The sequence below is a fragment of the Ixodes scapularis genome, unplaced genomic scaffold, assembly GCF_016920785.2.
Source record: "Ixodes scapularis isolate PalLabHiFi unplaced genomic scaffold, ASM1692078v2 PGA_scaffold7__128_contigs__length_106722199, whole genome shotgun sequence".
Lineage (NCBI taxonomy): Eukaryota > Metazoa > Arthropoda > Arachnida > Ixodida > Ixodidae > Ixodes > Ixodes scapularis.
The window spans coordinates 76,584,854-76,606,412 of record NW_024609882.1 but is presented as its reverse complement, the minus strand read 5'-3'; the positions used below and the strand labels follow the sequence as shown (position 1 = coordinate 76,606,412).

Genomic DNA, 21,559 nt, shown 5'->3' with positions numbered 1-21,559 from the left:
CCGCTTCCGTTATGCTTCTGTTCCATCTGCGGCGGCACCCAGAGCGAATTCTTCCCTTCGCCTGACTCTGCGCCGACGGCGACCGGAGTTTCCCCCGGTACGGTGGAATATGTACGACGCCACTCTTCAAGATAAAGACAGGACATACACCTGCGAAGGATGGAATACCGGGTTCCAAAAGCTCGACGGCCACGCCCACCCAAGCGTCTTGAGGCTGATTGAATGCCTACAGCAAAATCAGGCGCTCGTTGCCACGGCATTGACAAAAGGCCGGAGAGGTGAGCCCACTGTAAAGCGGGTGCGAAAAATTACTCTCCACCTGCAGAATCGTCTTAGCAATATTTGCGAGGGCTCGCATGTACATCGAGATCTACCAAGACTGCTGGAGCTAGTGGGGGACTGCATTCGCTTCTAACCAATCGATAAATAAACTTGTTTCTATTAAAATCATCAAACCATGCGCCTGTCAGATTTAATTTATCGTTGCCTTTTTGTGTCGCACGCATGCACCTAAGTTGTCCGCACTCGTGTTAAGACCAACATGAAATTTTCTCGTGGTGAGCTTTTGTCCGGGTCTCTGAAAATATGGGTGAGCTTTTGTCCGGGTCTGTGAAAGAATGGGTGAGCTTTTGTCCGGTGAGCTTTTGTCCGGTGAGCTTCTGTCCGGTGAGCTTTTGTCCGGTGAGCTTTTGTCCGGGATTCTACTTATATACCACCTAAGTGACTTTGTCAGGCGCAGTACCATCTTGCGTGAGGATTGGAGACGTTGGACGTTATGGTTCGTTTGTCGGTGTCTCTTTTCCAACGTACGCATTAGTGGTATCACATGTCTCGGGTAATTTTCAACAATCTTAAAGGGGCGATGCAACTATTTTTGCACTTTTCGCAAATATCGCTTTGAGCGGACTCCTGACGTTAATGACCTATAAAACACGCGTTCGTTTTTCACTCCACGCAATAGAAGTCCCAAAAAAAAAATATAAAAAAAAAAAACGACCAGCGTTCACCCCTCCAACTCGCAGCCAGAACAAGCGGCCACGTGATCTGGAGCCGATTATATGCCGCCAATGTTCATCATAGCCACGCGCTGGGGTTGGCAAAGCACAGGGCACGCGCTCAGTTCCAGACATTGTTATGGCTCGACTATTGTCGTCGTTGCAGTGATTGGACACGGGCCACTACCCGAATGCTTCTCGAGCTAGTAATTATCACGAGCCCATATATCGAGTGCCCACGCAATGCTCGGGTCCAATCTATGAACCGCATTCAAATATCGTCATATGGGTGTAATCTGATCCCCACGCTACGTCATCAGATTTTGCGAAGGAGAGATTGAATGAAAATGATCGCTTTTGTCCTTAAAATTACGCCGCAACAAAGGAGTTTCTTGGCTAGTGGCGTTGCGTGCGAGTATCCTTGGGTCCCACTAGCGCCAGTAAGCTCGCGCAAAGTGAAAAAAACATTCCAATTGAATATAGTTGCACCGCTCCTTTAAGCTTCTTGCTGTTGATGCCTTTCCTACACAGACTACCAATAATAAAGCCCACACCTTTATAGAAGGCGCCGAGAACGGCTGTACCGACCCAACGCGTAAACACATGTAATGCGTCTAGTACGTACGTTGGAAAAGAAACACCGGCAAATTAAACATAATGTCCAACGTACCCAGTCCTCCCGCAAGACGGTGCTGCGCCTAACAAAGTCACTTAGGTCGTATATGAGTAAGTGACCATTAATGGATGACCAAATCTACAAATTTATAAAGTGCGAAAAATATATTTCTAGCTAAAATCGTGCCTATTACGTTTAGAGAAAACAAAACAAAAACAAAAACAAAAAACATGATTTTGATTTCCCGTGCACCGAAATGTCCGTGCACCGAAAAGTCCGTGCACCGAATAGTCCGTGCACCGAAAAGTCCGTACACCGAAAAGTCCGTGCACCGAAAAGTCCGTGCACCGAAAAGACCGCACCGAAACGCCCTACACCGAAACGTCCTACACCGAAATGTCCGGATCCCGAGCCTCCCTACCCATAGAAGCCTACCGCAGCGCCGTGACCGGATTGTGTACTCGTCTGCTAGCGGGTACCCCCGATTTGCGACAGACGGCGCTGCGGCGAGAAGAAAAAAATCGGAATCGGATTTGCATAGAACTCTATGGGAGAGTGCGCAAAATAAACCGACAGCACGACAGTCCTCCATCGAAAATCCACGAGAAACTATCTCCGTCAGTTTAGCCAGTCGCCACCGGACCCGGAGTGAGAATTCGCGGTGCTCCACATAGATGGCGCCACAGAAAAAGAGAAAACCGAGGGGACACAATGCGGTCGCTCATTTGGCTCTCGTTTCCCCCACCTGTCTATCTTAAACATTTCGACAAAAACCCCGAGACTGGGACAAAAAGGGACGGACAAACACGAAGTCTCAAACACAGCTGAATTTTATTTGACAAGGAAGGGTGCTTATATAGGCGTCAAATCCTACACAAATCAAAAGAGACGAAGGAAAGAGAGAGAGAAACCTTCACAAACAAAAGAGACGAAATAAAAAAGAGGGAGAATTGGGAAAACCCGTGCCACAAGCAGTACAACAAAAACAAGCATTACAATAGAACTGAGAAGTTTATACAAAAACAAAAGCTAAGTAGAAGGACTAAAGTGCATTAGTCCTCAAGACACCCCAACACTATAACAGGAAGGACGCAACGAACAAACGACCAGGAAACAACAAAGCAAAAAGACTTAAAATCGGACAAAGGCCTGAACACATCAATTGACAGGACGCGCAGACATCAAATTTGTAAAAACTTTCTTTGTTCTTTATCTATTGTGAGGGATGGCTTATTTACCGCATTCCCATGATTCATGATTGTTATAGATTATTTTATCAAACGCTTCCGATCATCCTTTTCTGATAAGATGACTGCTGTTGAATCCCAGTTGGGTAGACAATTATTGCATTCAACTACATGTTTTGATACTTCCGAATAAGGATCTTTGTTTTTGACACAACGTTTGTGTTCGGGGAGACGATCGTTTATACAGCGCTTGGTTTGTCCTATGTAGCATAATCCGCAATCAAACGGGATCCTGTATACTACTCCCGACACGCAACTGATCTCTTTTTCCTTGTGTTTTTTAGTGCACCCTGCTCTGGCGGAAGCAAACGGAGTCAAACGATTCAGTTTGTAATCATTGCTGAAAACCGTGCTAATACCATACTTATTACCAATAGATTTGAGATTATGCGAAATCTGGTGAAAAAACGGAAAAACTACACGCTTTGTGGGTTGAAGAACACTTTGGCACTTTTTCTTGAGTGGGATGCATGAGAACCAACAACTGATTGAACACGTAATCTTGAGGGTACCCAGCGGCTTCAAAACGGTCAAACAGGCGCTTGAGAGCAGACTCAATAAAGTGGGAACATGATTTTTTCAGAGCACTGTTGACCAAATTGCGTACTATGCCAGCCTTTACATGTTTTGAGCGACAACTGTGAAATGAAAGGAGAGGTTTTGCATTTGGCTTGCCGTATTCCCAGCACAAATTGGATGGATGTTTCAGCTGTAGATCTAAAAATTGTAAGATACCCCCCTCTGGTCTATCTACAGAAAACTTTAATTCTGGAGAACTGTTAAGGGCAGCCTTTTCAAGGGATGCCGCTAAATTAGGATCGGTACTGCATATCAAAATTCGTCGACGTACCGCCTTACAAGAACGTCGCTGGGAGAACGGTTCCGGACGATGTCATGGAGCTTTAGATCTAGATAACTTAAATATATCTCTGACAAAATTGGAGAAACTGCCGAACCTATGCATATTCCACGTTTCTGAATGAAATCTCGATTATTGTGTTGAACAACAGTTGCTTTTAAATATAGTTCAAGAATCCTAAGGAAGTCGGCTACCCCTATCCCAGAATGTGACTGGAATCTAACAAGATTGTTTTCAAGAAACTGACCTACGCGTTCAAGTAACATCTTAGGTTCTAGCGAATAATATAAGTCTTTGATATCCATCGAGAAAAGAGTGCAGCGCTTACTATGAAAAGGCTCCAATTCTGTCACTAAGTCATCTGAGCAACGTAGGGTCAATGGACTTCCGACATCTAAACCACTCAAGGCCTTTTGAAGAAAGGACGACACTAGTTTTTGCCAAGTGCCGTCCTCATTCACCACAACTCGAAGAGGAAGGTCCACCTTATGTTCCTTCAAGAAAAACTTGATTCCAAAAGTGTCTTTTGAGGTTACATTCATTTTGGAAACCAAGGCAGGAAATTCATTGTCTTTCATTATTCTTACAATTTCCCGCTTAATCTGTCTTAGGTTTCCATTGAACTGCCTGAACAACCCCTCTATGGCTAAATCTGATTTTTTTCGGAATTCATTCATTGGTAAAACAGCTAATTTCCCAGATTTGTCAGTTTCGAGAAGCATGATGTCCTTTTCTTTCAACTCATTTTTCACGGAGGTAACTTTTCGAAAATCCCTACGGTCAGTCCGGTAAGATGGATCTACTAAGGAAGACATTATTTTCATCGAGGTTGATTCCAATGCACTTTTTTCAGCAGGATTGGGTAAAACATTTGACAAACTGTGGATGGCTGAAACGATATCAATTCTAGACGGTTTCACATTTTCGCAGAATTTAGGACCGTTGGCGAGGCACTCTTCAGTTTGCTTCGTTAACTGAAGGCCGAAGGGATTGACGGTTAACCCAGACACTTTTGAAACTACTGAGGAGAGAAACGGTTTTGAAACATACATAGGACGAATGTTCCCACGCAAAGTACGGAACGTGACATTGTAGTCTCTCCTTTTTAACAATTGCCAAAAATCTTACTCCTATCCCAGGGTGTCTATCTTACACCTTGCACCCACCCCAGGGTGTCTATCTTACACCCTGGGGTGGGTGCAACTCAAAACCTGGAGAGCGTTTGCAATTTCATGGCGGCGCCTGAGAGAGAGGATTCGGGAAAGGATATGCGCCAATGTTGCCTGCACGAGAGCAGGCGCCCGCTCTGTTGCAACTCTGTTGCTCCATGCGCCTTTCCTCCTCTCGCCTCCGATTGCAAGCAACGAACGCCTGCGCAGCCTCTCTCGTTTCCTTCTCGTTAAGCAGGGTTGCCAGACAAGCAGGAACGTCCAAGATGGCGGAATTTACCATTTTTCGCATTAAAAAATATTTACCCTATCGCAACAAAACTGATGGTTATGGAAAAGTAATCATTTATACCTTGTGTAAATTATTCAAGCACTTTAATGGGCTCTTATGACCCGAGTTAGAAAATAAAACGACCCTTTGCCCCATAGACTCCCAGCAAAATTTAGCAATTAAATGGCGTCCATGTCCCGTGATCCCCAAATCTAGCAGTTGCACCCACCCTCACTTGAGCCTCCCTACAAGCAATGGCCGCCGGTGGCGACACCGACCGGCTCCCGATCCGCGAGTCTACATCCACGCGCGGGGATGTAGCCAAGTCGGGAGGAGATAAGGCTCAACGTTATTAGATTACCTCAGTTGTGGAACTCCCGCGGAGGGGGGGTACCCCCCTCACTCACTTCATTCTGCCAACCGTCGTTCGAAGCGCCATCTATATTTTCGTTTCATAACTGTGCGTTCCAAAGAGCCCAGCTGAAGCGCCCAATGGCGATCACAACGCTGCCATTTACCCTGCAGCGGTCACTCAAGGAACTGCACGTACCATTGTTTTGGCTTCAAGCGGCCAATTCGGAGTCAAAACAGATACAGTGGAAAGGGTCAGAGGGATGCCACTCCCGTGTCCCCAGCGGACGCGCCGCGCTGGGGACACGGGAGTGTCCCCAGTCCGACCTTTTCCACAAGGGCGCCGCCATCTTGAATTGTCGTCACTTCCAGTATGGGCGAAAACATTACTTTGCCGTCGCCACGCCAAAAGAAGACATTTGGGATATAAGCCTAACCGTCACACATTCTCGTTTTGGCTCCCCTCTATTTTTTTATTGGTTACAGGTTGAAACGTTTTACTATTTTGTCGTCGCCCATACTGGAAGTGACGACAATTCAAGATCATCTCTGTTACGTCACGGCGCGGTGGTGGCGCGTCGGTCGCATTTCCGGTCTGGGGCTGTGGGCAGAAGTCCCCATGCCAGACGTGTATTCCTGCGTTGTTTTGAAAGGAACGAGGCAAAAACCTGCCTTCTCGTCAAAACGCCGCGACTGGGGCCGTACCAAAAGTGTCGAGAAAGGTTTGAAGGTCAGTTTTCACGTGCTCGGTTCGTCCGAGAATAAGGATATGTGCCGTGAAAAGGGAAAAGCAAACGCCGTCGGACAACGATTGCTTGGGTGGGAAGCACTTTGGGTTGAATTCACGGATAGCTATGATCATCAGATTTATTTGTTTTGTTCCAACATGAACGCCAAAAAACCGTCAAGTTGTGCGGACCACCTGCGGACTACGTTCAGTGCGTCTTCAAGTTCAAACGGCCACCTGTTCGTTCGAACTGTCGTCTGCTCTTTCAGACGTGTCTGCTTGTCGTCTGCTCTCTCAGACGACGCCGGCCCGTAGACAGAATCTTGGCCCGGTACTTGCGACAAGAAGTAATGCACGCCTCAAAAGACCTAAATTTGAAGGTGGGTGAGCAGGCTCGATGTAAACAGTAGATACAAGGAGATGTTGATCATTGTTACCAGTGAAGATCACCGACCTGCTAGGCCTGATTTGCATAGTCCGATTCTGCTTTAGATTTTCAGTATCGACGTCGACCATCTCAGCTTCGGTTCACGCTTTTGCAGCCCGAGCGACGTTGCGACTGAAAATAGCGAGCGAGATCTCATCATGCGAATCGGGCTTTAGCGAACATTCTGCGGCGTCCACGCGGAATGAATCGCCGCATGTCACATTATTGACGCGAAGTTTTGCGGTGTAGCGAGCCTTGTTAATTTCGCTGACGCCGCTCAAGATAGTCAGACATCGCCAGGAAGACGTAGAACCAACAATTCGAACGCGAAAAAGGGCAGGGGGACTCACACAGACGCCGATAACATCGCATTTCAATGGTTTATTTATGGGCGACGGCGAGCGCCTTGCCCACACCCCCATCGCGCATGCGCGGCGCCGGTGGCGTCCGCTAGAGAAGTTCCGGGCGCTCCGGTTTGTTTGTAAACATGAGTTGGTGTATACTTCATCTCACCTTAGCACGGACTAACTGCGAAGGCTGTGCAAGCACGAGCGGCTAGCTTCGACTGCCTTGACTGGAGCACTCGCTGCACGAGCGCTCGTGCAGCCGCCGAGGCTTCATCTAAAGCAACTAGCTCGGGCTTTTGGCACGCGCCGCTAACAATAGTCCATGCTAACCCAGGCGAAAATCGGTCCACTTCCAGCTGGATTATGGAACTGGAAATGAGGCGGTCCAGCTGGATTCCAGCTGGGTCCAGCTGGAATCCAGCTAGATCGCCTTATTTCCAGTTCCATAATCCAGCTGGAAGTGGACTGATTTTCGCCTGGGAAGGTGAGACGAAGTATAGGTCGGGACGCGCTACCTGAAATCGCCGCTGAGGCATGGTTGTATGAAAACAATATTAATTGTACTGCAAAACCTTGCAAACTAAAGATATTAGAAAACATCACGCGCCCCCCATTTTGTACTAAATTCCAATAAAATTTACTACAAAGAGAGTTTTTTTCTGTTGGTTTTTACGTTTCTAGTAACGTTGAAACGTACGTATCCTGATTCAGTTACCAAAGCAGCCGTCTGGCGGCACGTCGAGCGACGCTTGGCGATTCGTGGTGAGTGAGGGGGGGGGGGGGGGTACTGTTCGTGCATGCTGCGCCTATGAGCAGTTCCGTAACTGAGCTAATCTAATAACGTTGATAAGGCTCCATCCACGCACCACGACACTTCCGGCGTGGTTGTACACACCCCCCCCCCCCCCCTCCCCAAGGAGGTTAGAAGTACTAGGAGGGGGCACGTTGCAATATTGGCGAAGCCTAGTCATAAAAAGTTTAAACGATTTTGTGCCCAGCGTGACCGCAGATCTGTCTGGTGATTGGTGCGCGTGACATGTCACGTGTGAGATGGATGGTTGATTTGATGTTCGCTCTGTTTCTGATAATTGGTGCAACTGCTCAACAATAGGTGCTTCGTTTGACAAGTGTAGCTTCTCCTCAAACTCCTGACACATTTTCTCTGATCTGATCAAACCTACCGGACGGAGCGCGCGCAAGCCTTCCAGGCTTGCGCGCGCTCCGTCCGGTAGGTTTTATCAAATTGAAGGCTAGACTGTGGTGTATTCTAGTACCCCATAGCAAGACCAATGCTAGCTACGGTCACGTGATGTGGTCACGTTGGCATGGTAAGTGAGGAGAGTAAGGAGGAAAATGAGAAAGAGGCGAGGCGTCAAGGGAGCATGGCTTGTGGAGGCTACGCGGCCGACGTCATGCCCTCTCCTACCCTTCTATTCTCCGTGCCCCTCCCCCTGGCTAGGTCCACGCAGTGTTGCCAGATTGGGCAGGCGAAAATTTTCAACTGGTCCCAGTTGCAACTGGTTTATGGAACAATTCCCAGTTGCAACTGGTCCCAGTTGGAGTTGTCCAACTGGTCCCAGTTCGAGTTGGTCCCAGCTGGAATTGGTCCCAGTTACAACTGGTCCCAGTTACAACTGGTCCCAGTTGGAGTTGGTCCCAGTTACCGCTGGTACCAACTCCAGCAACAATGAAACAGGGCACAAAATGGAAGGTTGACAAGACTTTATTGTCAAAAACTTGGAGAATGAAACTAAATAATAGGTTCGGTGACGTACACGCTCCGGGTTTAGCCACGTGCTTGCGACGGTTGAATCGCTTTTTCAGAGGTAGTATTCATGTGATGAAGGAAGATCGGCCGCTGGCGTCTGTTAGTGAAGACGTCCTCAGCTTCTCTCCCAATCGCGTGAAGAAAGGTGCTCACCCGTGATCCCGCGTTGCGCAGGTGAAGTCCGATAGGATGCGGTAGCGCTCCCACCTTGCAATCTCTGTCACAACAGTCGAACATTTTCGAAGTAGACCTCCCGCTATTTTCGCCATTGTGCTCTCCGCGGCGTTTTCTTCCGCCCGGTCTTTCCTGGGTGCCCTCCGATCGCTGAACTGCATCTTTCCATCCTCGAAGTTCACCGCCGCCACCATGGCGTGTTTACAGTTAGGTCAAAAGAAGCGCAGCTGTAGTTTTGACATTTTCATAACGACGCCAACTTCGGCGATGGCGACTCTTCTCTACCGCGTCCGTCCGACTCCGGTGTATGTATGTATGTATGTATTTATGCGGCGCTTGCTCTTTGCAACGAGCGTCTGCAAAACAGACACGCACCCCCCCCCCCCCCCCCCCCCCCCCCCCCACCCCCAGAAGAAAAGAAGAAGAAATTGGAGTATTGTTTGCTGCTGGAGTCACCGCACTGGCGCTCCTCGTAGTTAATGGGCCGAAACAGCTCGTCAGATCTCCCGAGACTCGTGCGTTGAGAACTTCCTGAAGTCTCTCCTGAAGCTAGTCTGCCCGTCTACTTTCCGGTCTGGAACTGCCTCTTCAACTCCTTCACCCTAGACAATCCTCTCTTGTCCTGCATCTTGCACTCCTCGATGTTGTCCTGTGCTCTTTGCTTCAGCTTCTTTGCTTTCTCTCGAAATCGCACTTCTGGTTGTTTGACATCTCCAGATGAATGGTGAGATCCTTTACGGCATCGTCCAGCTGCGCCTTGAGCTTTGTGCACCCGTCCGAACGTTGCTTGCTTTGCGCTGCTCCAGGTCATCTTTGGACTCCTCAGTGGCTTTCTGTAGCTTGTCCACGCGTTCCTGCGCCTCAGCCTTGCGCTGAAGCACCTCCTCCTTCATAGAGGGCAGCAGACGCTTGTATAGTGTCAGCGCCGCTTCGTTCTCTGGCCCGTTCACACAGTTGCGTTCGGAGCGACCACTACGCTTACGAACGAATGCAACCGGTTGGAACGACGAGTTACCATAGCAACGAAGCGCCAAACGGTCGTTTCGTTCGTGTTCGTTCGCAACGCAAGGAGTTGAGCCGGGCTGAACTTTTTCGTTACGTTCGGGAACGACGGGAGCGACAGACCAATCACAGGTCGAGGAGAGCTCGGTCGCGCGCAGGCTCCTTCTATTTCCAAACATGGCGTCGATGGTGATCGTCGACATCGACGGCGTGATGGACGCGCTCATCGTTCCCCGCAAAAGCGCTATCCTCGACTGTGAATTTTCGTCGTGTATCGTTATGATAACCCAGCACGTAGTAGAAGGGAAGATCCACCTACTTGTGCGGCGATCTCGTGGCGGCACTCTCAAGACAGCAGAAACGCCCGTGCCGTCGTGTTTGTTTACTTCGACTACAGTGGTGCTTTCCTAGCATTTGCGTCCTCGAACATCACCCGGATTTCTTTTTTGGCGCATTCCTTGCGTGTGCTCAAGTTCAAGGTATTACTGGTGCGTACCGTATAAAGGATGCGAATTTTTTACTCGTTTTCATCGCCCGAAAAAGTTAATTAGTGTTAGCAATCCTGACGTTGCTACATCGTTGCTAAGATTACATCATCTTTTATATTCGTAGAAACGGTGTGTGGGGAGATTTGTACTGTTGGCAAAGCTGTGTATTAAAGTCGCGATCGTGCAAGACGGCGTACTGGATCTTTTGTTTCTTTTTTTTTTTTTAATGCACTACCCTGCAAGCGTATCCTGAAAAAAAAGAGTAATAAACCTTGAGGTCATAGAAGACGGTCTGTCTATTTTCTGTTACGCAAGTGAGTGGCAGCGCGTCCCCTTCTTTTTGGAGGCACCGCTGAAACAGCTGACGGCAACGGAGAGGCGGTCGCCGTGCTGCCGACCCGCTGCGCTTGTTGCAGTGGTAGCAGGAGTGTACGCGCGGCGCAGAGCGATCGTTCCGGTCGCTCTGGTCAAAACGGACGCGGTCGCGGATAACGGGTTCGTTGCAGATGTCTGAACCAGCCTTTACAAAGCTATTGTAGGCGCATAGCAGATCTTCGTGAGCGTACGCCGTAGCCGAAACCTCGGGCTGCTCCGGTGATGACCCCGCTACCCCGCGCCGGGCACGAAACCGTCCGCCATGTTTGTAAGCGTACCTGGGTTGCTTCCTATTGGCTAGGACCAAGAGCTGAAGCTCGTTTCTTATTGGCTGTTGATTCGCGTGGTTGCATGCGGTTGCATGTGTGTGTACACGTCGCGCACAGTTGTCGTTGAAGTCGCAGCGGTTGCATTCGTTCGTAAGCATAGTGGTCGCTCCGAACGCAACTGTGTGAACGGGCCTTCACCTTCGTCGCACGCTCCTGCTCAACAATAGGTGCTTCGTTTGACAAGTGTAGCTTCTCCTCAAACTCCTGACACATTTTCTCTGGGGCCTGCCTGTGTTTCTCCTTTTCCTCCAGCAGGTATGCCCCCATCTCCTCTGCCAACGCCTTCCCCTTCTCCACCACCTTGTTTGCCTCGGAAGCAGCAATGGCGCTACGTCGGGAAGCATCTTCTAAACCATGAATAGTGATGTGCATTGAAGTTATCTTGCCTGCCATTCGCTCGTTCACCCTAAGCGGAGCCTCCCGCTCCTTGTCGAAGTAGTCGATCTGTTGGTACGAGTCTCGCAGCAGCGTCTCCAGCAATGCATTCTCGGCGAGCGTTACAGGTGAATCGCCCACCAAGCCTCGAGCCTCCGCTTCGCGCACGCCACAAAGTTGGTTTCTTCTGTAAATCCAAGAGCTTGCTCAATGCGAGTACCGACGCCTGCTACAGGTTCCAGTGCTGGACACTCGAGAAGCAAATGTTGTAAAGTTTCGTCCGCATCACCACATGCACTGCACAGCACGTCCGTTACGTTGGTGTCATATCTTCTGTACAGACGGGTACGCAAGGCACCACCGCGGGCCTCGGCAAGGAGCCGACTTCCCAACGTATTTCCACACCAGTGGATTGGAGCGATGTCGGTCTTGTAAGACGCGTAGAGGTGCATACTTGAATGTTCTTGCATGTCTGCCCTTCAGCGGTCTGCCTCGACAGTCTTTATCTGCCCTCTAACCTTGGCTACCCAGTCTTTCTTCGTAGATGGCTCGTCGGTCATTGAGAAGGCACCATACTTTGTTCCAAGACGAATGACTCGACGCCTCCACGTTGTGTGCACGTTTTTTAGATGCAGGTATACGAAAATTCTCCTCGCCCAGCAGTCTCCATTCATATGTCGAAGTCGGGCATAATATTCGAGTTTGCTGCTGGCTTCACGTGCCTCGAAAGAGGACCATCCGAAATCTCCTTGAACAAGTTGATTGGCCACCCTGCTGTGGCATCCTAGTGCCTGGCGTCCAATCTCTCGTTGTCGTCTTTCAATGTATTCTCGGATCTCGCTGGGTGTACACGTAACACTATGCTGTGTAATATTATTAAACGTGAAACTAGTTGTGCATGTAAATAATATATTTTTTTCTCTTGATAATGCTTTTCAAGATATCCTAAAATTGTGTGGTTGTTACGTAATTTGAGTGTGAACATTGTTTGCTTCTCTTTATTCTGTTTATCTCGCTTTTTCTGTTAATGCTGTAGTTTGTATGGTATGTTGATAATTTTCTTTTTAGTGCTGCAAATGCCAATGTGGGGGCCTGTGGCTTTGTCAAGCTGGTCTTGTGACCGCTTTTTCCACAAGCCTCCAGTATCATGTACTCTGTATATGATGCAAATAAAAACCAACCAACAACCAACCAACTATTGGCGAAAGTCAATCCTGGTACCGCGACCGCTTTCCAAAGTTCTCGAGTTACTAGATACCGGTCACAGCTCCAAAGCCTTTTTCGACGCAGCATGTTTCGCTTTCTTAGTGCCGATGCCTTGAGATTTTCATTGTGTTCTTTTAGATAATCTTCAGAACAGGTCAGTGTAACACCAAGGTATCTGTATCGGGTACTAAGAGGAAGTGCTTTATCCTGGATGGTAAGGGGTTCAAGGACCTCGCCCTGACCGGAAAACAGCACCACGGCTGACTTACTGGCATTGAAATGCAGGCGAAGCTGAGCCGCTTCTGCTTCGCAGGTGGTCAACAGTACCTTCATGTCTGCCACATTGTCGGCCATCAGCACAAGATCGTCGGCAAAAGCAAGACCAGGGAGCCGCCATTTGAGTGACCATGTCCCCGTGCTGCCTGTGTTGTAGAGTGAAACCGATACCGGTTTTTTCCAGTGCCTTCTCTATGCCGGACGTATATAGCATATACAGAACGGGGGATAACGGGCAGCCCTGACGTAGTCCCCTGTGCACCGGAACATCCCCAGATGTGGTCCCGTTGAATGTTGCCATTACGTGGTTTCCATTATAGATACGCTGGATAAGTCTCACCCAGGGTTCCGGCATATCGAGTTGTTGTAGCCTCCTGATTAGCAACGTCTCACCCAGGGTTCCGGCATATCGAGTTGTTGTAGCCTCCTGATTAGCAACGCATGTGGTACGCAGTCGTAGGCTTTGGCTATGTCCAAAAAGCAACATATAAGATTTCGCTTTTCCGCCCGAGCGATCTCTATGCATTGAGTTAGAGTGAACACGTTGTCCTCTAGTCGACGATCCCTACGAAAACCGTTTTGTAGTTCGTAAGAACCCCAGCATCTTCGGCCCAAGATGAGATTCGCCAATTGATAATTGTCGCAAACACCCTGTATGCCACAGCCGTGACAGTAAGTGGGCGGTAGTCACACAGATGTTGTTTGTTGCCACCTTTCTTGAAAATGAACGTGACTCGACCGTGCCTCCAGTCACTTGGTATTGGCTCTTCGCCGCGAATTATTCGAGTAAACAGGTGTGCTAAATGTTCTCGTGAGTCTGGTCTCAAGTTCTTCAACACCTTTGCTGATATCCCGTCTAATCCCTGGGAAGTATTCCCGCTCAACCGCGTGAGTGCGCGATCGACTTGCACCCGTCCCACTAGGGTTGTACCATCATCAGTAGATGTCGATAGCGTGAGGCTTTCGGCGAGCAGACTTGTATTGCTCCTTTCTTCTGGCATCAGAAGAAAGGAGCGGCGTCAGCATAGGCAGCGCCATCTGTCGACAGCGCGTATCACTATTCCGCACCCGCGTGCCACGGCGGCCGGCTAGCTCTGATTGGCCAAAAGATAAATTTATTTATTAAAAGAAAAAAATACTGTAGGGTGTTTAAATAAATGTTTTAACATATTTTAATGATGCACTAAATGTTCATTTAGGTGAACACATTTTGTCACTAATTATATTCTTCAATTAAAAAATTATTTAGTTAATTAAAATTTTTATATTATTTTTATCAATATATAAATGTACACAGTAATTAAAAATTTCCCTATTTGTATAAATCTAAAAATTTAAGTGTTTTTAGTTTTCTTCATCAGCAAACACCCCCAACTTGTCAAAATTCTTGCCCCGTGTGAACTGGGAACGCGAAAGGCATTTGAAGTCCGACTGGGAATCGCTCCAACCAGTTACTTTCCTAACTGGTTCCAGTTCACTCCATTCCCAACTGGGAGTCAAACCAGTCGACTCCCAACTGGGAATGGTTCAAACCAGTTGACTCCCAACTGGGAATAGTTCAAACCAGTTGACCCCTCAGCTGGTCCCAGTTGGACTCCTATTCGTCCCAGTTCATTTCCAGGCGGTACCAGTTAGTCCCAGTTGAAACCAGTTGAGGTGCCAACTGGTCCCAGTTAGAAATTTTCGCTTGGGTAAGCTAACACCGTTCCAAGCTGGGCTTCCTAGCCGGCGCCATTTTAACGAGTGTAGCGCCGCCTACCCTCATCCGGGCATTTGGGAGAATCTGAATGCGTCCGACTGACCGCCCGCCATTACTGGACTGTTACCCTGCTCACCGAGTCACACCGATCGCAGCTGTTTCTGCCGGCACAGCTGCCGTATTCGGCGTTCTCGGCTCATCGTCTTCGTCCATGAAGGAAAGTACTATCCTAATTTGTATGTAAGGCATGGGGAAAAGTGCATCCTGCTTTCCTGGCATCTTTTTGTGCGGAATTTTTAGCGCGGTTCTGGGGCAGTCGTCGCTCCCAAACCGAACTGGCGTTTCGATCGCTAGCGAAATTGGGGATCGCTAGTGAAATTCAGGATCGCTAGTGAAACTGGGGATTGAACGAAGCCTGGATGGCACGCAAACGGCACGTGAATTTGCACTAAACTCGAGTTCTCGCAGCTTGGGGGCTCCGGGAAAATTTGAACTGCGCGGTTAGCGGCTCAGACCTGCGCTGCCACGTCTGCTTTAATTAAAATAGTAGAAACCTCAAATTTAAATATGAATCGATATATAAATACTGAGTACAGCAAACAACTGCGACAAATCCGTTTTTTTTTTTTTCTGAGTTGGAATTTACTGTCACAATATTGGCACATTGATGTGCCTCTCTGTGATAGCCTCGCGTGAGAATTATTTGTGCGCAAACTGTGTCGCGGCGTATACTATTAAATCTATCAGTAGACCAGGGGGGCTATGTTCGACAAATGTTTCGTTTCTCCTAAAAAGAAACGGAAGTGACGCAAGGGACCATATCGCGTCTGATTGGCTAGAGGCTCAAATGACGAAAGAGGGAACTTTCGTCATTGGAGCCTCTAGCCAATCAGACGCGATATCATCTCTTACGTCACTTCTGTTTCTTTTTAGGAGAAACGAAACATTTGTCGGACATAGCCTCCCAGGAGTCACGCAAATGGTTTTTTTTTTTCAATGTCTAAGCCGCCCTCCGCTTACCTTTCGGTCGTAGCCCAGGCGAAGGAACGGCACGGGGTTCTCCGCAGTTCCCCGGCCGTCCACGAAATGGTCGGAGCACACAAGACTGTTCTTCGATGGCAAGAAGTCTTTCCTGTTTAAATTCGCCAGCCACCGGCGTCGTAGGTCCGGAGCGGCGGGGAACTGGTGCAGCATAAACATGCCGCACCCACATTCGTCCTGTTTGACAGCGTGGATCTCGCACACTGAATCGGCGTTTATTTTACGTTTTGCTTTGGTTATTTGTACAACCAATTACGGCACAGTGCTGCCCGGTGGATTATTTTCTTGCATAGGCCATGTCAAGCGCGAAAACACGCTATAATATCAAAGCGGCGCCTAACGTTGTCGAAACAACTTGCCTCCGTACACTGTGCACGTGCTTTCTAACGGTCCACTCCGTGAAGCAGACGAGCTTTCGAGGGAAAGGGTAAGCGGAGCGTTGGCGCAGCGCTCTGGTTCGAGAGTGTTTTTCCCTTTCTGCATCGACCTACTTGGAACGGTGTGCCAAATTGGGCTACATTTTTTTCTAGTTGGCGTCAAAATTTCGTGGTTGGCTATGTGGCTATTTTGGGCTATTTCTAAGAATGCGGCGAACTTTTGTCGAACCTCAGATTCGACGCCAAACTTTCAGGTTCGGTTAGTTAATTTTCAAACTTTTAATCAGTTTCAAAACAAAAAAAGTTTCTTTTTTGGCTAGTCGAGAGGAGGGAGAGGAAGGAGAAAGGTTTCAAACTTCTAGACTTTGGGGTTTTCGCATTACGCAGTGAAGCAATGCTTACAGAGTTCAAGCGGTCTCCCTACAGCGCAGTGGAGCAAACCAAACAGATTGCACTATTACCACAGGCCCGGTAGCGCGCCTTCAACCCGGACGCATCTCTGCCCGGACGTAGACTGAACTCTCCAAATGCTGCTTTGGTGCCCATTGTGAGAATCCTTAGGCACCCAGGTTTGTAAAAATGAGAATCCACAGTTTCACCGCTAAACAATTGACTACCTTCCATTCGTTGCTCACCCCAAGAAGCGACAACACAATCAGAAATAGCGTGAACATGAATGAGTGATAGTAATATTCTTCACAAAGAAAAAAAAAAAAGAGACCGCGGGGGGGGGGGGGGATAGATATTAGTAAGGACCCGAGATATTGGGGTTCTGGTTTGAAACACCCAGTGTTATGACTGTTCTGCTTCTGTATTTTGTTCTTTTATTGTATGATCATATTTCCCGGTCTTCGCAATAAAGCAGTCTTTGTGTGTTTAGTACTTCTGAAAACCTACGAAGCTTTTCTTCGTTTTTTAAGAAAAGCTTCGGTAGGGATATTCATCCTACCGAAGCTTTTCTTAAAAAATTCACAAGTAACATAATGTACACAAAAGGTGGTGCATCTGAGGGTTGAAACAAAGATTGTAACATGTATTGTATGAGCGGGAGAAATTGTCAATATAAGGCTTAAAATTCATTATTTTAGTCTTGGCTATTTTGGGCTGTATTTTTTTACGGCTTTGGCTATATTTGGGCTATACCTCTCAGTCGTTTGGCAGTTTTTTGGTGGGACCATCTGGCAACACTGGCCGTCCACACAGGAATCGACTTCCGGTCTGTGTGCGCGTGTAGTCTAGGGGTGTCGCGAACTTTTGTCGAACCAGATTTTTTGGTCGAACTTTCCGGGTTCGACTGGGTCGAACCAGTTCGACGAACCTTCGAACTTTTCACCAGATTCGCCCGGTTCGACTTTGTGGACAGTGTGGCCAGACCTTGATACAAGCATGTCTAGGTTTGGAGAATTTCTTTTTTTATGCAAAGGGTTATTTTATTGTGTGAACAGCTGCAATTAAAAGAAACTAATTTTATTCACTGAAGAAGTTCATAACTTAAATTTTAGTACTGTATTGACTGAAATAGCCGATCAGCGCTGCACTTAATTCATCTCTTAGCCATTACCATCCAATCCGAAGCCAACTGGCCAGCCTCTCGCGCATGCGCACACGAGTCGAACCTCAATACAAGGTTCGACGAACTTTCCACTAAAAGTTCGAAAAAGTCGAACCTGGTCGAACTCGAACCGCGGCCGGTTCGCGACACCCCTAGTGTAGTCTGCAGAAATCTAGACTGTGCGAGCGTGCGCGCAAGTTAAGAACGTACGGAGCGGGAACACGTTCCAATAATCAGAAGGAACAGACCAGTGTTGCCAGATTGGGCTGTATATAGCCAAATTGGGCTACATTTTTTTCTAGTTGGCGTCAAAATTTTGTGGTTGGCTATGCGGCTATTTTGGGCTATTTCTAAGAATGCGGCGAACTTTTGTCGAACCTCAGGTTCGACGCCGAACTTTGAGATTCGGCTAGTGAATTTTTGAGCTTTTAATCAGTTTGAATAAAAATATTGTTTCTCTTTTGGCTAGTCAAGAGCGGAGAGAGAAAGGAGCAAGGATTCAAACTTCTACAAACTTCGGGGTTTTCACAATGACCAGTGAAGCAATGCTTGCAGAGTTCAAGCGGTCTCCCTACAGCGCAGTGGAGCAAACAGAGCAAACCAAACAGATTGCACTATTACCACAGGCACGGTAGCGCGCCTTCAAACCGGACGCATATGGCTCGGCCCGGACGTAGACTGAACTCTCCAAATGCTGGTTTGGTGCCCCTTGTGAGAATCCTTAGGCACCCAAGTTTGTAAAAATGAGAAGTCCGTAGTTTCACCACTAAAAAGTTGACTACCTTCCAGTCGTTGCCCGCCCCAAGAAAGGACAACACAATCAGAAATAGCGGGTGGGATATTGGTAAGGACCTGAGGTATTGGCGTTCTGGTTTGAAACACCCAGTGTTCTGACTGTTCTGCTTCTGCATCTTGTTCTTTTACTGTATGATCATATCTCGCGGGCTTCACAATAAAGCTGTCTTTGTGTGTTTTATACTTCTGAAAACCTACGAAGGAAGGGACACTTTTGTACGGACTTTCACCCTTCCAAAGCTTTTTTTTTTTTTTTTTTTTTTCTTTTTTACATTTACAATTAACATAATGTACACAAAATGTGGAGCCTCTGAGGGTAGAAACAGAGATTGTAACGTGTATTGTACGAGTGTGAGAAATTGTCAATATAAGGCTTAAAAATCATTGTTTTAGTCTTGGCTATTTTGGGCTATATTGCGTTTACGGCTTTGGCTATATTTGGGCTATACCTCCAAGGCGTTTTGCGGTTTTTTGGTGGAACCATCTGGCAACACTGGAACAAACTTTTGTTCCCTTTTCTGAGGAATGTGTAGAGCACTGCGTCAGAGCTGCGCATTAGTGTTTTTTTTTTTTTTTCTGCAAATATAACAATACCACGGTGCACGCTCACTCCTGAAAATGACCCACCGAATCTCGTGTTTTTTTCTGTGTTTCTCAGGAGAGAGAACGGGAGCTCACCCGTACAGCGGTAAACAGCTGCCTGGCGACCGCAAACAAAGAACTGGGCTACGCCTAAGAGAGCGACCAAATAAATGCTAACAACAACCTTCATGTCGTTTCTCAACATGAACACTACACGGAGATCACTGAAACATGTCTTCAGCCCGCGAAATCTCGAGCGTGCTAATCCGCAGGGAGTTCTCGAGCGATGTTCAGCCGTAGGCCAATGAACAGAGTGGAATAAAACTTTTCATGAAGGTGTCTTTGTAGGTGGTGAATTTAGCACACTCAAATTTTGTGAATGTAGAATTTCAGGGCGGAAAAAAAATAAAGATGCAAGAAGGAAAAAGCTGTTCTTTCTATAGACCGTTCCATTAGGGTCGTAGCAGAGAGGGTAAAAGAGAAAAACATGCACTTTCCCTCTCACCCCGTATGTCGTCCGCTCCGCCGAGTGGGCTGTAGCTATCGTCCGGCTGGCGTGCAAACTCTGTTTAAAATCGCGTCATTTTGGAACTTTCAAGCGCAGATACGCAGATTTTGGTATGCCAGTTATCATGAAATACTATGCTAGATAAAAAGACTCACAGGGTCCAATTGCGCTGTTACCTGCGTGCAAATAAAAAGCAAAAATAGGAAAAACTGTGCCAGATTGGCCGGTCTCTTTGGCGAAAAGTAAATCCGGTTGCTGTCCCTTTTTTACTATACAAAAGTTCGTACTGGTGTAGGCCTTTTAGAGACCCATGAGTGACAGTCTGAAATAATAAATAAAACGTGCTCTCCAGCCGCAATACACGCAGTAGTTGAGGGTAGTACTACCGGCTGACTCAACTGCTATTTAAGTAACGGAAAAAAGATATGCTAGTTGATCATTTAGCAAAATAGAATAACAGAGAGCTATATGCTGATTTTGGAGTAGCCAAAACTATTCTAAGAACGCGAACCACTTCACAACGGCAGCCACGAGCGAGAGTTCGATGTTCGGTAGAACCCGCCGATACAGCCCAAAGATGGAGAACGGCAACCTCCCGGTTTGTCGTCTGCTAGCGGAGTCGGGCGCGTGCCCTCTCTCTCGTTTTACCCCGCCGAACCCGCTGAACTTCCCGGATGTGTGGAGAGGGCGCTGCGGTCGAACAAAATGGTGCCGCCCAGAGAGCGCTAAGAGGAATGGTCTATATGTGCAAAAAGAAAAACGGAAGCAAACCGTCTCACCGACGCTGCTACTCGGACATGCCACCGCTGCCCGGCACTACTCTGCTCCCCTGTACATGGCATGCTTCCATTTCAACCGTTTTGTTCACAGATGGATACCGTCAGCTTTTCCCTGTCATGTGGGTATTAATGTTGACACATTAAAAGAAGTCAATAACAAGTCTTCTGTTTTCTTTTGACACTTGCTACAGAAAGCAAACTAATTCTGTGTGGCAATGAATCGGGCGACATTGGCAATGTTCATAAAATATGCTCCAAAACAGGTGTCGCCAGCCTTATTCAGTGGTGGACAGAGTCTCCATGAAGCCAACAAGGGGGGTGCCGGACAAGTCGCGAAGGGAGTTTAGTCAAAGAAGAGGAAAAAAGGAAGTGAAGATGTTCTCTTCCCAAGTACGGGGTGCCAGAAAATTTCCATTCGAGGTCAAAACCAGTGTTCGTGGTAACACGTTACTGGCAACGCTTTACTGTTTTCAGTTCCGTAGTAATAGACTCGTTACTTTTTCAACACAGTAATGGTTAACATACCTACATTACTTATTTCAAGTAACAAATAACACAGTTACATTACTCATTCCTTCTTTCCAAGACAAAAATTACACTTCAATTTTAAGTTGTTTTTAGGCGCCAAGCGACGTGAATTTCATTTTTTTTTTTCGCTTTTCTTTGCATTTTTTTTTGTATTTAGGTGAAAGAGTAAAAAAGATAATCATGTTCAGTTTTTGCACTAACATAATGTTTCTTGAAATATGGTGCTTATGCAGACCTGTACCGTCAAAACAGTAAAACGTGTTCATAATTTAAATAAACGCAGAAGTAATGTGCGTTACTTTATCGCTAACGGGAACGCATTTATGAGCGGGTCATTCGTGTAAACTACTTCAAATTACAGTTGAACCGCTCAATGTTTGATGTTTTGTTTGCTTGTTTGATGGCTATTTTGTAACCTCATGAATGTAAACATTCCTACAATGGTCCTGAACAAGGACCAGTAGTATAAGTAAATAAAAAAAAAAAAATACCGAAAGCCCTCAAGGACGAAATTGTTGCGGCAAGAAAGAAATCTGGCGGCCCCAATAAACGTTCATGACATAGAGTTCAATGCCTTTGCACCCTCTCAACAGCGAGGCGTTTTTAAAAAGCAGTCCCGCATTAACGAAAGTTTGAAGTAGTGATCTGCAGCATTTTTTCGGCACATGAGCCACCCAGAAGTACGAAAAGCAGCAC

At 47.3% G+C, this 21,559-nt stretch overlaps 1 protein-coding gene across 1 annotated transcript in view; it reads left to right on the top strand.

The window, feature by feature from the left end:
* LOC121045678 overlaps positions 1 to 19,202 on the top strand; it is a 67,287-nt gene extending 48,085 nt beyond the window's left edge. Inside the window, exon 5 of the mRNA XM_042286282.1 lies at positions 19,125 to 19,202. Coding sequence (XP_042142216.1) covers positions 19,125 to 19,202 — 78 coding nt within the window. The remainder of the gene's footprint in view (positions 1 to 19,124) is intronic.
* Positions 19,203 to 21,559: the final 2,357 nt, after the last annotated feature.